The following is a 14,735-nucleotide window of genomic DNA, read 5'->3' as shown; positions in this document are numbered from 1 at the left end:
AATCTGCAGGATTCAGCAGCTTGTGCTGAACCTTCTAAATATACATTCATTGCACCAAGCACCACACAGCCCCACACATCAGAAAGATTTTAATGTCTGAGGTCTGTAGCAATACAAGCTTTCATCTGTACAAAGGACACGAGAGACCAGGTTAAATACAATCATAATGAACAACATCCAGGGTTCACAACCCTCCGCCAACATGTATTACTACCATCTGAACCAACAATCTGAAGATACACTTAAAAAACACACCCAGAGTTCGTTTTAAAAAATGTAGACATCTTTCCAAGAGTCTGTAGGTGCACTTCTCACAGCAGAATTCAGAAAATATCCTTCCTGGATGGAGTCACAATGGCATTTTATTGCCTTCAATGCTGATTTTCACAGCATGGGACGTTCTGCTTTTTTTCCTGATGTCTGTGAACTTCCGCATCTGTTTGTCCAAGCGGCTGACCCCTTTCTTGGAGCTTGCCTGGAACTTAAAAGAAAACTTAGGCTTACTTTTACGAAGAGGCAGGAATTCCAGATTTGCTTTTTTCAAAGAGGACAAAACATGCACACCAAACTTGTCCAGCAACTGCAGTCCTTCTATACAGAAGCTGATAAAGCCACAGGAGATTCCAACAGCATATTTTCAAACCAAGACTGTAACAGGGATATGCATTCTCTATTCCAGGCTCTGCCAACCTGGTGCCCTCCAGATGTTTTGAACTATAACTACCGTCAGCCCCTGTAACTACCCATTAACCCAGGAGTCAGCAAACTTTCAGTAGGGGGCCGGTCCACTGTCCCTCAGACCTTGTGGGGGGCTGAACTATATTTTTTTTTGGGGGGGGAGAATGAATTCCTATGCCCCACAAATAACCCAGAGATGCATTTTAAATAAAAGGACACATTCTACTCTTGTAAAAACACGCTGATTCCTGGACCATCCGCGGGCTGGATTTAGAAGGCGATTGGGCTGGATCTGGCCCCTGGGCCTTAGTTTGCCTACCCATGCTTGAACATACATGGTTCCATGTTTAGGACAACCAGGAAAGGTTGAGCCCCAGCATCCATTTTTTTAAAAGCAACGATTACAATAATGTCTTGCAGGTAGTAATAGACAGCATTCTGTCCAATGTCACGAAGTCAGTGATCAGGATTTCCTAGAAAATACTGAAGTGTAATTTTCAGTTTGCATCAGAAAATTATCTGATGCCCTGGTTTGAAATACAACTAGTTAGTTGGATACTGCCCACTGCATTTGCAATTTCCCATTCACTGTTGCTAATAAGCTTATGAAACAGAGTTTTTCACCCCAGATAGCTGACCACAGTCACTTTCAAATTTAACTAATGAAAACTAGTTGATCAGCTTTCCCCATTTATTATATGGACTCTCTGAAAGTCAGCAAGTACACTTCATGTTTCTCCTATCTACGTGCATTAAAACAGCAATGCAAGTTTACACAATTTGTCATCTTCATATCCCAAAGTAGTCTAATTGTACTATATGCACACTTAAATTAGATATTCATGCTTCAACTTGCGGAGACAAACTCATCACCAGTTCACTAGAGAACTGTATTGAAATTATCTTAGGTATCCCTAGGAAAGATTAGTCATGCTTTAAAATGTGATGGGACTTTGTACCCTTTGAGTAATTTTTTAATGCTCGCTCAATTTTTTTTGCTGGAGGGGGCTTATGATCTTTGACGACATGATTTCCCTATTTTAGTAGATCATGCAGTTGTGGAAACTTAAATTAGCACATTAAAGCTGTTTTTCCTGACTTGCTCTGTGAATCACAGTGCCAGAAGGATAAAGTTTCCTAGGCTATAGTTAGTGGAGACATGCTGCTTCGTCTGACAGTGCACACTGGCAACAGCTAAAGCACATGCATTGTTCAAACATCCTTTCTGGATACCTCTCAGACCTGGGGTAAGCAGAATTACAGGGCTATAAGGGCATCCTGTTGCCTTCAATGCTGAATTTGACAGCTCGATGTACTTTGCTGAGTCGTTTCTGTTCAGCAAACTTCCTCTTGTGTTTTTCCAACCGACTAATACCTTTCTTAACAGTCCCGGGCTAGAAACAACATCTCAGTCAAAGGACTAACAATTAATAAGAATAGAAAATTTCAATACATTTAAACAACTGCTCTCTTCCTTTGTCTAAGTTTGCAAATAAACAACATGGACTTTATCCAGTGCCATGTTGTAAAATATTGGAGGATGGAAACCTACTGACTTCATAATCCTCAGGCTATTAGGGGGGAAAGTAGTGCAGAAAAATATTGTGGGTTGAAGTAAAGGATTGTATTGAGGAAGATTGTTTCTCACTACTGGGCCCAAGACTACACATAACCAGATCAATATAGAACTGCTGGTTCTTACTCCCAAGAATAATGAATGTTCAACTCTTTCCAGTGGTATTTTGAGACACTAAACTATTTTGGATAGATTTTTATGAAGTGTCTTTGGACAGGATAGTGACTTAAGGCATATGCAATATATATGAATGGAAAGCAACAGTGAGGATAGGCTCAACTGATTTCCATAATATCTAAACTAGAACTGGTCTGGGCACAATGTTGCAGAAGAAACTTATTTCCTTTCTTCTCAATCACTTACCCTAGAAGATTCCATTTCCACATTCCACTTGGGTCTGACCACATAATCCTTGTTGGAGGGCATTGGAACTCTTGCACGAGCACAAAATCCTGGATCGCCAGGCCTTAGAGCTCTGAAGAAATAAGACAAGAGATGTTGCTAAGTAACATAAGATTGCTATTAGCATCTCTTCTCTCAAATTATTCTCTACTCATCTCCCTGCTCCACCCAACATAAAGCACAAAGCTTCTCTAGAGATACTAAAATGGCAAAAAAAGAAAAGACTTACTTTTCCTCCCCTGTTAATACTTTCTCCAAGTCCCTGCGGGGTGTTTGACCACCAGAGCTGTAAAGACAAAGAGATTTTGTTTTGCGGGAGAATTATTATCATCACAATCACCATCACCATTTCTCTCACACAAACAGAGATAATTTAGTAAGTATTTATAAACGATTAGGTATTCATAAAATTCAGTAAAAATAAACGGAATACTAATAAAAGCAAGACTCTCGACCAGCTAAGATGCCAGACACTCCAGGGTATGGAGTCCAGAGTGTGAAAGAAAATCAGCCTATGCTATAAAGTTAGCAGTGCAGAATATTGCTCAAGATACCTGCTCAACCGCCTTCGCTGTGGCATCTGCTCCAGATCCCTCTGTTCCCTTTCTTCTCTGGTCATTCCCTTGTAGTTTGATGTTAGACCAAAAATAGGCCGAGACCACTCATCTGTTGTTTTTAAAATAAAAAGTGAATGTACAGACAGCAGCACTACACATATATACTGCACCTGCTAGAAGCTCCTACTATCGAACAGGCAATTTTGCCTATTTAACACAGATACTGAGCCCATTTAAGATATACAGGGTGGGTGAATGGTTTCTCTATCTTTGTTTAGCCTACAAACTCCAGAATTCTGGTTTCTATTTTCAAGCAGTGTTTCTAGACCTAATGACTGTGGCTAAATTTGGAGGGGGGGGGAAGTATGCACAGTATCTGCAGTTTAACATCCACCCTGTTCATCAATATACTTAAGATGTTAGTTCAAATTAACAGTCTAAAATGTAGCCTGAAGAAACAGGAACTTTAAGTTAGCATTTAAACAGGTATGGGGAACTTGTGGCCCTCCAGATGGACTACAGCTCTCATCATGTCTGACCCCTGACTATTATGGCTGTGGCTGAGTTTGGGGGCCAAAGGTTCCTCATACCATATTTAAAGATATGACACTATCAGCAAAAATGATTGACACTGGAACAGATAAGAATATATACATTTTTAACACTTGTTAAAGCCCCTTGTACTTAATTTAGCTTAAGTCTAACTTTAGTTAGGACAAAAGTTACATTAAGGAATCTAGGAGATATACAAGCTTTGAAAAATAAATATAGCCTTCATACAGCACCATAGACAGTCTTGTATAAGGTTGAAGGTTTTTGTAGCACATACACACTTAACAGGGAGGGGGGCATGCTGGCTGTGAACTGCAAATGTTGAAGTATGAGATGGCTGTGCAGTGCATCTCATGAAAGCCGATGTTTACTTACTAATTAGCTTCCCTGCCATGTCCTTGTTGGGCCGTGACTCCTTAGGGTGTTTGTAGAGATACATCACTGCTCGTCCAATCCCACTGTGCTTTAAGGTCTCTTGGCTTACACTAGGCAACTGAAGACATACACACACAGGAAACCATCATCTACTAAACCTTGAGAATTGAAGACTGCATTCTGTACATAGGATGCAAACATTTCAGCAAAGTGGACTTAAATACCTGCAAACTGTTTTTTTAAATAGTAAGAAAGAGTGGGACAAGTTTCCCAGGTAAACTTGAGAATTTCAATCTACTGGGAATATTTCAATATTAGGGAGTCCTACGTTGGCAGGAGCTTCAGCTTTCTCTGTTCCTTCTTAACTGTTTTCATGAAACATTTGTTTTATACCTTTTAGAGCAGCTTCATTTTAAAACTGGTTTTAGAAAATAGGTCTGTGGACACTTGGATGCTATTGTTGCCGTACCATTCATCTTCCTGATATGTACAAATACCTTCCTCATATGGGACTATTCATCTATCCTCTCTCACAAACTTGTCACAAAGGCATAGAACTGAATCAGTAATGCTGATTCTACAAGCTAGGTATTAGAAACTAACCTCTTGCAGAATCTTCAGAAGCTCCTCACGAATTTTCAGTGCTGGTAGACTCCGGTCTGGTAGTGGTGAAAGCCACTCTTTGATGGCTGACATCACACCACTGTCAATGAAAGTTTCTTTCAGGTCCTGCCTGGAAATTCAAATTGAAATCTATCAGAAGCAGGAATGGGAATATCTTTTGGCAATTCATCAACCACACAAACATTCCTGTTCTAAAACCAATACAAGAGACAATTTAACATGGAAATAGTAGCCCTAGAAACACATCAAGTTCCCTCTTTCCCATCATGTGGAAACATAATTTAGATGAGCTTTTACTCACTTTTTAAGGTGCATAACAACTATTGGCAGCAAAGTTAACTTTTTTAGTGCTGGTTTCTTCTGTGTATTCAGCTGCCTATCCTCCTGCAGGAAGTTATAGATGTAATTAAAAAATAGCAGGAAAAAAGCAGAACACTCAAAATCCCAGTTCAGAAGACTGGTAAAGCAGCCTGATTATTCTCCTCTAGCAGAATAACTAGGAAGAAGCAAACCGAGGAAGTAATTTCATTTGTATAAAATTTGCTGGCCTTTTTGTCTGCCTGGTGCCATGGCCTTAAATAAAATCTTAGAGGTTATACACGTCATATTTGAGTCTTGAAAACAGTATGATTGTTTGGTTACAATGCACAGTCCAGAAACTTTATTTCACTGCAGTTGTTTCATGACAGAAGTGTCAGGTTTCACAACAGAAAGACAACATATCTGCATTTGTGTAAGACATAGCGCATAACAATTGTGTGCACAACTTCACTGCCCTCCTGCTGCATCTTGGGGTGGGGGAAAGGTGTCTATTAATTACTAGCTTGCAGGGTGCTGGCTACTCAGCTTCTGTTCTGGATAGTGCCTTGCTACTGCAGTCTCCTCCTATGCCCTAGATCTATTCTTCAACTTTGTGATGAGGTTAGCTTGTTGTCAGACAGCTATTACCTCTCTAATGCTCAAAATCCCCATTTCTCGCTACCATTCCCCGTCTTATCCACCTGTAATTATTTGTATGGAATATTTGTGCAAAACTGATGTGCTTCCACCAATTAGCTGCTCCCGCTGCCATCACCTAATCATCCCACACTTACACGGGCCATTTCTGCACAGATTGAGGGCATTTCTGCCAGTTGGCTACTGTGTTGCCATTGCCTCCACCTGCCTCTCTGCCACTGTGACTGTGAGATGCGGACAATGCTCTGCAAGCAGCATTATTATGCTTTGTACATAAGAAGTGCTTTCAGTATTTGCAGATGAAAAATTCAGCATTTAAAAACATTGAGCTCAAATTGTTCATTGCCACTCCTGCAAAAGAAATTGCTTCCCATAACCTAGAGTTTGTTTTGAGTGAATTGTGCTTTGAATGCAAGGAACGTACCTCTGCTGCTTCATTCATCTTCACAATCATAGCGCTGACTACATCGTCAGCATCGCTAATGAATGTCCCACCATCACGGTTGCGCCGCCGTTTGCCACTCATGCTCTTTTTCCGTTGTAACATCATGTCAAAATCTGACATGAAGTCCATGCTGTAATGCAGAAGGTTTCCATGAAGTCAGATTGGAACTAGCCACCCTGTAGCCTTATGAGTGTACGTGTCAAAGTCACTTCAGTCAATTAAAACAGAATCGACACAAGCACTTTATCTGCTTGTAGGCATTACCGTCGTACCTTGGTTGTCGAACGCCTTGGTGCTCATATGTTTCAGCTCCTGAACGATCGAAAGCCGGAAGTGAGTGTTCCGGTTTTTGAAAGTTTTTTTGGAAGCCGAACATCCAAACTCTGATAATAATGAGAGCTGCTCCTTATCCTAATGCAGTCTCTTCTTTGAAGCTTTATGTGAAGACATTTCAAAGCAGCAGCCTACAAGTGGTGTTTAAATCTCTGTGTCTAATCCAGTATAGAAGGCTACTTTGAGAATAATATGGGGTGCAGGCGTGGGGGACAATGTATGTTCTCAAGCTTCCTAGGGGAATGGCAGGATATAAATGTAATAAAATACAAAAAATATATAAATATTTTAAGGCAAATATGTATACAAATAAAATCTGGTTTCTTGTAACAATCATAATAAACACTTACTGCTTTCCTCTTTTTATATTGTCATCAGAGTCTGAATCGTCAGCTGCTCCTTTCCTTTCTCCTTTCTCTTCCTCCAAATCCTCCTGGTTAAATCCCTTTAGTTACAAAGACAATACAAGTCAATCCATCCAAATACAGCTCTGCCACAACGCACATATAAGCCTTTTAATAGTTCTCAAAATTCCTATTACGATTTAATCCAGGCTGCTCTTTCCAAGGATGTCTACACTGCATCCAACACATAGTTGGGCTGATGAAGTGGTGAAATTTAATTCAGTAACAACAGAATACAAGGTCTACTAAATGGATATAGACAAGGAAGCCTTAAAAAAAGGTGGGAGGATGGGAAAGACAAGGGAAAAAAACATGGTATCAACATACTTACTGTAAATTCTTCCTCTTCTTCATCTCCAGATTCCCCAAATATATCTGCAATAAGGTTTCTGCAAGAAAAATATGCTATTTGTTTTTCTTATTAATTCCCTATAGCCTTGTTCACTTCAATTCTAACAGAACTGAGAACTCCAGCAACTGCATTCCTCTTCCCCACCCAGTTTATCAACTTTGTTCCATGTAACATCCATGTCCCATCCACTGCTGCCCCAAGTGTACCACTCTGTTACTTGACAGACACTTACTCTTGCTCGTTTCCTGACTCACTGTCACTCCCAAAAAGATCCTTCTCTTCTTTCTTCTTTCCATCATCAGCCTTGTCACCCTCATCCTCGCTATCAGATTCTAGAGGTTTCTTTTGCTTCTCGTATTTCTCTGATGCAGCATCACTATCAGATTCTTCACCATCTGAGATTATGCGGCTTTTTTTTACAGCTGCTAACATAGGTGGACAAAGTAAGAAGTGCATCAATAACTGAGCCAAAAACAGTCAACACTTGCAGAGGGGAAAGTCTCCTTCACTTATCATTCAAAGAAGTTGTTAGTAGTCAACAACCTCAACTTTGCAAAATAATAATAATAATAATCATATAATAAGCCTGTGGTTAAACATACCATCATAGATGTACTGTACTTCAAATCTCTTACTTAGCAGTCACAATAATTTTATAAAGCAATTGTCTGTTTCCTCTAGAACTTGGTTTTGGACTCAATCAGCTTCCAATTACACTTCAGAGAGCCTATCTTAAGACCCATGTACCACCAATAACATGGAATCAGTAACCTAATATACAGTTTCCTGGATGAAGGCACAATCAATCACAGCTCTTAAAATACTGCCAGAATCAAACACCAAAAGAAAACTTGCACTCTCTATTTTGGTGCCTCCTCCCTGCTAGACTAGCACAGCAAACCAAACCTCTGATTCATTGTACTAGAGGGGGTTTGGATGGGGCAGAGGTGTCCCTCTGTTCATCCCTGCTGATGAGGAGCCCCAATCTGTCCACCCCAAAGGGCAATAGCCAGCAAAAGCTCGTGAAATGGGGCTGTTCAGATGCAGATCTAGCACATGGTCCCAGTGGGTGCTGAGCCAGCGCTGTTCCTGTCATGTGACTGTAGAAGGCCTGATTCTGAACCTCTTTGCTGCACCAGCCTGGGAAGCAATTTCCACTCTCAGTTCTTGATCCAATTAGGTAAAAAGAAAAGAAGGTGGAAGCTTCAGGTGCCAAAACTGGATCAAGGTCTGCTTGGTAAACTGACATAGATTAATTATTTTGGGAAAGTCCTCTAAATTAAGTTCTAATGTAAATAGACACATATTACTTACTTCTGGATATTTTGTGAAAATTGCTGTTTCTGGTATCAGCTTCTTTCCTTCCCTTTTTTAATCATTTTGCAATTTATTGCTATGACTTTGGGCTAATGTAAATGTTACAGCACACGTAGTATATAGTCCCACCCATTTCCCCCATATATTTGTTTGATTCAGTATGAATATCATTATCCGAAGTCCAGTTTGAAGGGACTTCAAAGATAATCTAATCCAAAATCCTGCCAAGGCTGGAATATCACTTCTGTTGCAGTGTCTCTGAAAGGGACATGACATGAAATCCATTGCAGGGAAACTGTACAGGTCCATGGGGGCACTCATCTATTTTCCGCACGCAATGTCCCTGAGAGGGTAGCATGTCATCATGTCCCAGGAGCATTTTGTTCAAAGGCACATTGTGAATTGTGTATTTTGTACTGTCCTTGCTGGGTTTTTTAATTAACTTTTTAAATAAAAAACATATTTTAAAGGCAGACTTCGGATCACGGTGTAAAATTTAGCAACGTTTTATAATATATATTTTAGGGCAAATTAACTGCAATATAAATAAGAGAGAATGAACTCAGGAACTAAGACATACACCAAGTGGCATGGACTAGAAATAAACTCAGCCAGCCATCCTTAAGCTATTTCACATATGCATATTCATCACTTGGAGGACCAACTATGCAAGTGGCGACTGCAGGTGTGAATGAGCCATCAGAGAACAAGCACCACCTTTTCAAGAAAGTCCACTCATGCATTCTTTAGGGATTCAATCAGTACTGAATAGTCAAGGGGTCTAAAATTAGTATTTCCTTACGTGTTTTTTCATCATCCTCACTATCAGAGAGGACAGCAGCTTTCCTCTTTGTCAATTTTTCCTCTTCTTTCCCTTCTTCCTCATCACTGTCTACTAGCTTCTGTTTTTTAGGACTGTCTTCTTCCTCGCTGTCAGAGTCCTGAAGCCTTTTTCCTAGTTGCTCATTGTCTGAAAGCTGAGCACCATTCTCTGTTTCCTCCTCCTCCTCCTCTTTATGTTCTTTGTTGCTATCACCGGTCTCTATTTCTGGTTTGTTTCTGGTGATATCTTCAGTTTCAGAGTCACTGGGCTGAACCTTTGGCTCCTCATTTTCAGAGTCACTGGCAAGAGGTTTTGGAGCTACTTCATTCTCTGAATCACTATCATGAGATTTTTGATGCTCTTCATTTTCTGAGTCGCTGGCTGGACGTTTCTGTGGCTCCTCATTTTCTAGGTCACTCGTATGATCTTTGTGTGATTCTTCATTTTCAGAATCACTGGCCAAGGGCTTCTGGGGTTCCTCATTTTCAGAATCACTGGCCAAGGGCTTCTGGGGCTCCTCATTTTCAGAATCACTACCATGGCCTTTAGGAGGCTCCTCAGTCTCAGAATCACTGGCCTGGTTATTTACAGCATCTTCATTCTCAGAGTCACTGGCATGGTGAACTGGGTGATCCTCATTATCAGAATCACTGTCTTTACCTCTATGAGTCCCTTCATTTTCTGAGTCACTGGCATTATCATTTGGAGCATCCTCATTTTCCGAATCACTATGTTTCTGCCTTGGAATATCTTCGTTTTCAGAGTCTGTCATGGGGTGTTCTGTAGTTTGTCTGTCATCTTCTCCATCACTAAGTTCATTCTGGAAAAAACAAGTAATTCCAGGAAAGCCACAAAAAGGCAAATTAAAGATGAAAAAAAAAGCTTGAATGTAACTATGAAAAACATTTTTAAGGTGACGGAAACAGTTCACACGTCTGTTTTTCAATCCTGCTTATCTTCCGACAAACCAATTTCTTTTTCTATTTTACAATACCTGTGTTAATGACCATTTAAAAAAATGTATTAGAAGCATCACTACATTACATGGTACGAGGCAAATAAATGCATTTCAGGGATTTGTGCAAAATTGTCAGGTTGTTTTTTTAAATTTATTACGTATTTCATTTTCTTGATAATTTTATTGGAAAAAGCTGTGAACACTTGCAAAAAAAGTGGTGTCCTTTGTTTCCTACCAAAGCAAAGTATTAAATAGTGTTAAGTAACCATCCTTCACTGCAAGGATTTACACTTGCACAACAGGACTTCTCCCCACCATTCTCCTCCATCTGTTCTGGGGATTCTTCCAACCTCTGCAGCAGATTTGAGAATGGAAGAGGGAGCACAGAGGGGAAGGAATTCCCGTTGCACAAGTAGCAATCCTTCCTTGCACTGACAGGATGAGAAAGCTGGATACCACCCAATGTATTTAGGGCTGTTTCAAATATCAACAACTATTTAGTAAGTTATATTTATTAAGAAATGTTTTTTTCCTATGCATAAGAACCAGGATTTCTTGAAACTCTTTCACAACTACCTCTGAATGTTGTCCTATGCTTCCATTCTCTGATCCAGAGTGCTGTTCATTTCCGTTCTCTTCCATGTCCGATCCTGAATCACGTTCATCCTGCACTGGTGTTGCTCCACCATCATCTGTAACATGGTACTTGTTTTTAGATCAGAATGAAGCTTAACGAAAATTTTAAATACTTGCAAACAATGTCACAATTTGTGAGGTATTGTTCAAATACAAAAAAGCTAGCATCAGGTGACATCAATGTGGTCAGTATGAAGCCAAAAAGTCTCTATGAAGCTAGCAACAAATTGGACAATCTTAGAGGCTGCTACTATTATTTTTATATTCACCATACTCTTAGCTTTTAAGGTGGCAAACAACATAAGACATGACTGATTAACCTTCCTATTGCAGAATTTTTTTTAAAAAAAGATGAATACAGAATTAAAAAGACTCAAAGCAAAATCAACAAGTGCTGCTTTCAGAAAAGAAGTCCCAAACCTAAAAGCCCTGCTGGATTAGGCCAAAGGTCCGCCTAATCCAACATGCTTTTCTCACAGTGGCCAAACGGATGTCTCTTGGAAACCCACAAGCAGCACCTAAGTGTAACAGCACATATTCTACTTGTAATTCCCAGTAACTGGTATTCAGTCACACACTCTCCAATAGCGGAGGCACAACACATCCATCCTAGTTAGCAGCCGCTGACAGTCTTAGCCTTTCCTGATATAACCACACTGACTCCAATGTTTCAATATCATCTAACACACTTGTTTTAGACCAGGCATAGGCAAACTCAGCCCTCCTGATGTTTTGAGACTACAATTCCCATAATCCCAGACCACTGGTCCTGTTAGCTAGGGATGATGGGAGATGTAGTCCCAAAACATCTGAAGGGCCAAGTTTGCCTATGCCTGTTTTAGACTATAGAAATAAACTTTGCTTTAAAAGAACTTGTCTAGGGAAGCACATTCCCATTTTCTGAAATATCAAGGATCGCTCTGGGTTTCAGCATCTGAGGGCTGATTCAGTCTACATTTTGTGCTTGGGTATAAGTGCTCTAATAAAAATAAACAAGACCTCTGATCATATGTGATGCACATATTCCTTTAAAACACAGAGGCTAGGACTCAATCAATATGTGGCAAACCATATATATATGAAAGGATGCTCTTTGTACTTCATTAAAGACTTACGCATTTTGTATTCTGCTAGCCGTGCCTAAGCACAAATCAATTTTCGGTATTGCTGTAAAACAAGGATGCAAGTCGAAGACAGGAGAAATTGCTAAGAGGCTTCAGTTTCTGCAGGGAACAACTTATGGCTTACAGAATCATTTTGTGGAACCCATACACTATACCAACTAACTGGAGATAGTGAGCTGAAGACCAACCAGATCATCCAGAAAGATGCACGGTTAACAAAGTGCACATGGATCAAGCACTGTGGAAACCAACCAAATGTGTTTTTTTGCCCACTGCTAGCGGGCTGAAACAAGTACTTTTTGCTCTCTCAGCCTACCGAGTCTCCACGAAGGGCAAGCCTAAGTTTCACACAACTAAAAGAAACGGTCCAGGTCTAAAGGTGATCTTGGCTTCCTCCTGTTTGGTTCAATTTGGAGGGGCATGTATGTAACTTGGAAGCAGAATTTCCACTAAAATGCAATCCAAATCAGATGCAGGCAGCCGAAATATTTGTGAGCGCATTTATCAGCACCAGGTCTATGGGTGCAAGACTGTGAGGAGACGATAGGGATTCAGCTATGAGCAAAACACAAATATACTGCATGGAAGTTAAGGGCCGTTAGGCTACGTGCTGTACGGGTCACGGGCTATGCTACGTGTGCACATACACACGCGAGTTTTTATCATGAAAAGGCACGACAAAAAGGGGTGACTGAGAGCAGAGTAGCATCGCCTTGCTGAGTCCCCGACCAGCACCCTGCTTGCCCCCGTGGGCGCCCATTCCCCGGCCCCCTATCCCCCTGCTACTCAGTCTTTCATCCACTTAAGGCAAGCTGAGCACAACCTCCCCGCTCCTCCGACTGTACCTGACGGTTCCCCACCGTAATACTCCGTCTCCATAGCCCCGCCTCCCACTACTACAGGGCGACCAGCGGAGGGGGCGGGGCTCCGAGCTTGGCGGCGAGCACCGCAGAAACCGGGACGCGGTGGGGGGTTTGAGGGGGGGAGAAGGAAGGAAGGAAGGAGGAAAATCACCTTCCAGTTTCTAAGCCGGAAGCAACAGTACCCACGACCTTCCCATCCGCCCCCGCGCGGAGATTAGGAACTTCCGCAGCCGCGAAATGGCGTCACCCTCAATGGAATCCGGAAGCTCTTGCGCGTGCGCGGCTTGCTGGTCTGAGGCCATATCGCTGTGACGTGAGGGAGGGAAGGCGTTCCGTCCTGCCGTGTGCCTGAGTCGTAGAGACAGAAACAAAGAGTAGTGCAGCACGCTGTCTGGAGCGCTAACTTCTCGGTTTTTTTCCGTACCCACCCAGCACCCTCGTAATGAAGAAATAAGGAGCAACAAATAAACCGCTGCTCTTTCGAACTCTTATTCGTGTGGAAAGGAAATGTTGGCTTTTAAAATATTTGGCTTTTCATCCCATATTTATTCCCAATGATGTCGAGATATTTATCTTCCCAGCAGCCCTGCGAGGTAGCTTAGGCGAAGAGACGCCGTGACTGGCCCAAGAAAACGCCATGGCCCGAGTGGGGATTTGAACCTGCCACTGGTACTCACTTCTGAAACTTTTTAAAGTCCGTATATCGAAGGCGGCTAGGAAAAGGGGGCTTACGGCAGCCCTGCAGTGACAATAATTGCCAGTTAGGTTAAGGCTGGTTGGAATTTTTTTTAGCCCAAACTCTCCTATACAAAGCATCCCTCAGGTTGCAGCAACCACCATCTGCCTTCGCACCACCTCCTTCCATCTTAAATTCTGAGAGATCCATCGCAAGCAAGCAGCAGCCTCGCTTCCTTTGCCGAGGCTCGTCTCACTTTCCCTGCATTTCCTTCCCGTGCGAAGCTGAACGCCTGTTAGAAAGAGCTACGACCTTTTGCTCAGAGGCAGGGAAGAGCTACCGCCCAGTCCCACCTGCAGTAAAATATATACACCCTCCCACTATATAAAACCAGATTTATTTTTTATAAAAAAAATTATTAACAATTTCAACATAACATATTATCAATACAAATCATCGTCATTATTTCCCCCTTTTTTCCCTCCCTTCCCAAAGAACCCTCCCTCCGCCCCCAGACTTCCCTCAGCTCCTCTTTGATTTCTCAACTCGTGTTATTCTCTGCATACTGTACATCCTTTTATTTATCTACTATATTAACCCTCAATAAATTTGTGTATGTTTATTCAAAACCTGCCAAGGAGTCCAGTATAAAACCAGGTTTTAACAATGTTTTCTGTAAGCAACTCTCACTTCCACCCCGGGAGAGGGGAGGACCTGAGGAACCCAGTACTATAGTAAATGCACAGCTTCCGTTAGAGTAATTTATTATAGGCTTATGCGGAGAGCCAGCGAAAAATAATCACGTGCTTGAGAGCGACTGGCATGGCGTCTATTTGCTCGCGAGAGGTTAATATCTCGCGGGGCTTGTGGGACGAGGTAGCAGCCTTCGCGTGCTATCGGCCGCGGGGGTGGTGTTGTTTTGAGCACTTCATGGGCGACGCAGAAGGCGGCGGCTCCGAGTGGCCTCGCTGTAACCTTGCTGAGCCTTGCTCTGACGAAGGAGCCTCCCCATATATAGCTCTTTCCCTGACTAGAAGGAAGAAAGGCGTTATCACAACTTAACCCTTTCTAAAACCTTCCAGT

General features: G+C 41.7%; 1 protein-coding gene across 9 annotated transcripts; it reads right to left on the bottom strand.

The window, feature by feature from the left end:
- Positions 1–74: 74 nt before the first annotated feature.
- IWS1 (interacts with SUPT6H, CTD assembly factor 1) lies at positions 75–13,282 on the bottom strand. 9 transcript variants are annotated; one of them, XM_081864070.1, is made up of 15 exons: positions 13,128–13,200; positions 12,105–12,156; positions 10,930–11,045; positions 9,375–10,215; positions 7,488–7,680; positions 7,235–7,292; positions 6,850–6,944; positions 6,146–6,296; positions 5,066–5,148; positions 4,744–4,873; positions 4,141–4,258; positions 3,211–3,322; positions 2,886–2,942; positions 2,618–2,729; positions 75–481 (listed from the first exon to the last, which is right to left on the bottom strand). In XM_081864070.1, the coding sequence occupies exons 2-15, from the start codon at positions 12,106–12,108 to the stop codon at positions 350–352; spliced, it is 2,202 nt and encodes a 733-aa protein (XP_081720196.1). In that variant the 5' UTR covers positions 12,109–12,156; positions 13,128–13,200; the 3' UTR covers positions 75–349. The 9 variants fall into 9 exon arrangements, with proteins under 9 accessions (XP_081720196.1, XP_081720195.1, XP_081720197.1 ...); XM_081864069.1 differs by lacking the exon at positions 13,128–13,200 and adding an exon at positions 12,959–13,121; XM_081864065.1 differs by lacking the exons at positions 12,105–12,156; positions 13,128–13,200 and adding exons at positions 1,921–2,072; positions 12,959–13,121 and having other exon boundaries at positions 342–481.
- Between the last annotated feature and the right edge of the window lie 1,453 nt (positions 13,283–14,735).

Source organism: Podarcis erhardii, assembly GCF_964252035.2.
Source record: "Podarcis erhardii genome assembly, chromosome: 5".
In the NCBI taxonomy this organism is placed as follows: Eukaryota; Metazoa; Chordata; class Lepidosauria; order Squamata; family Lacertidae; genus Podarcis; species Podarcis erhardii.
This window is presented reverse-complemented; position numbering and strand designations above follow the sequence as displayed.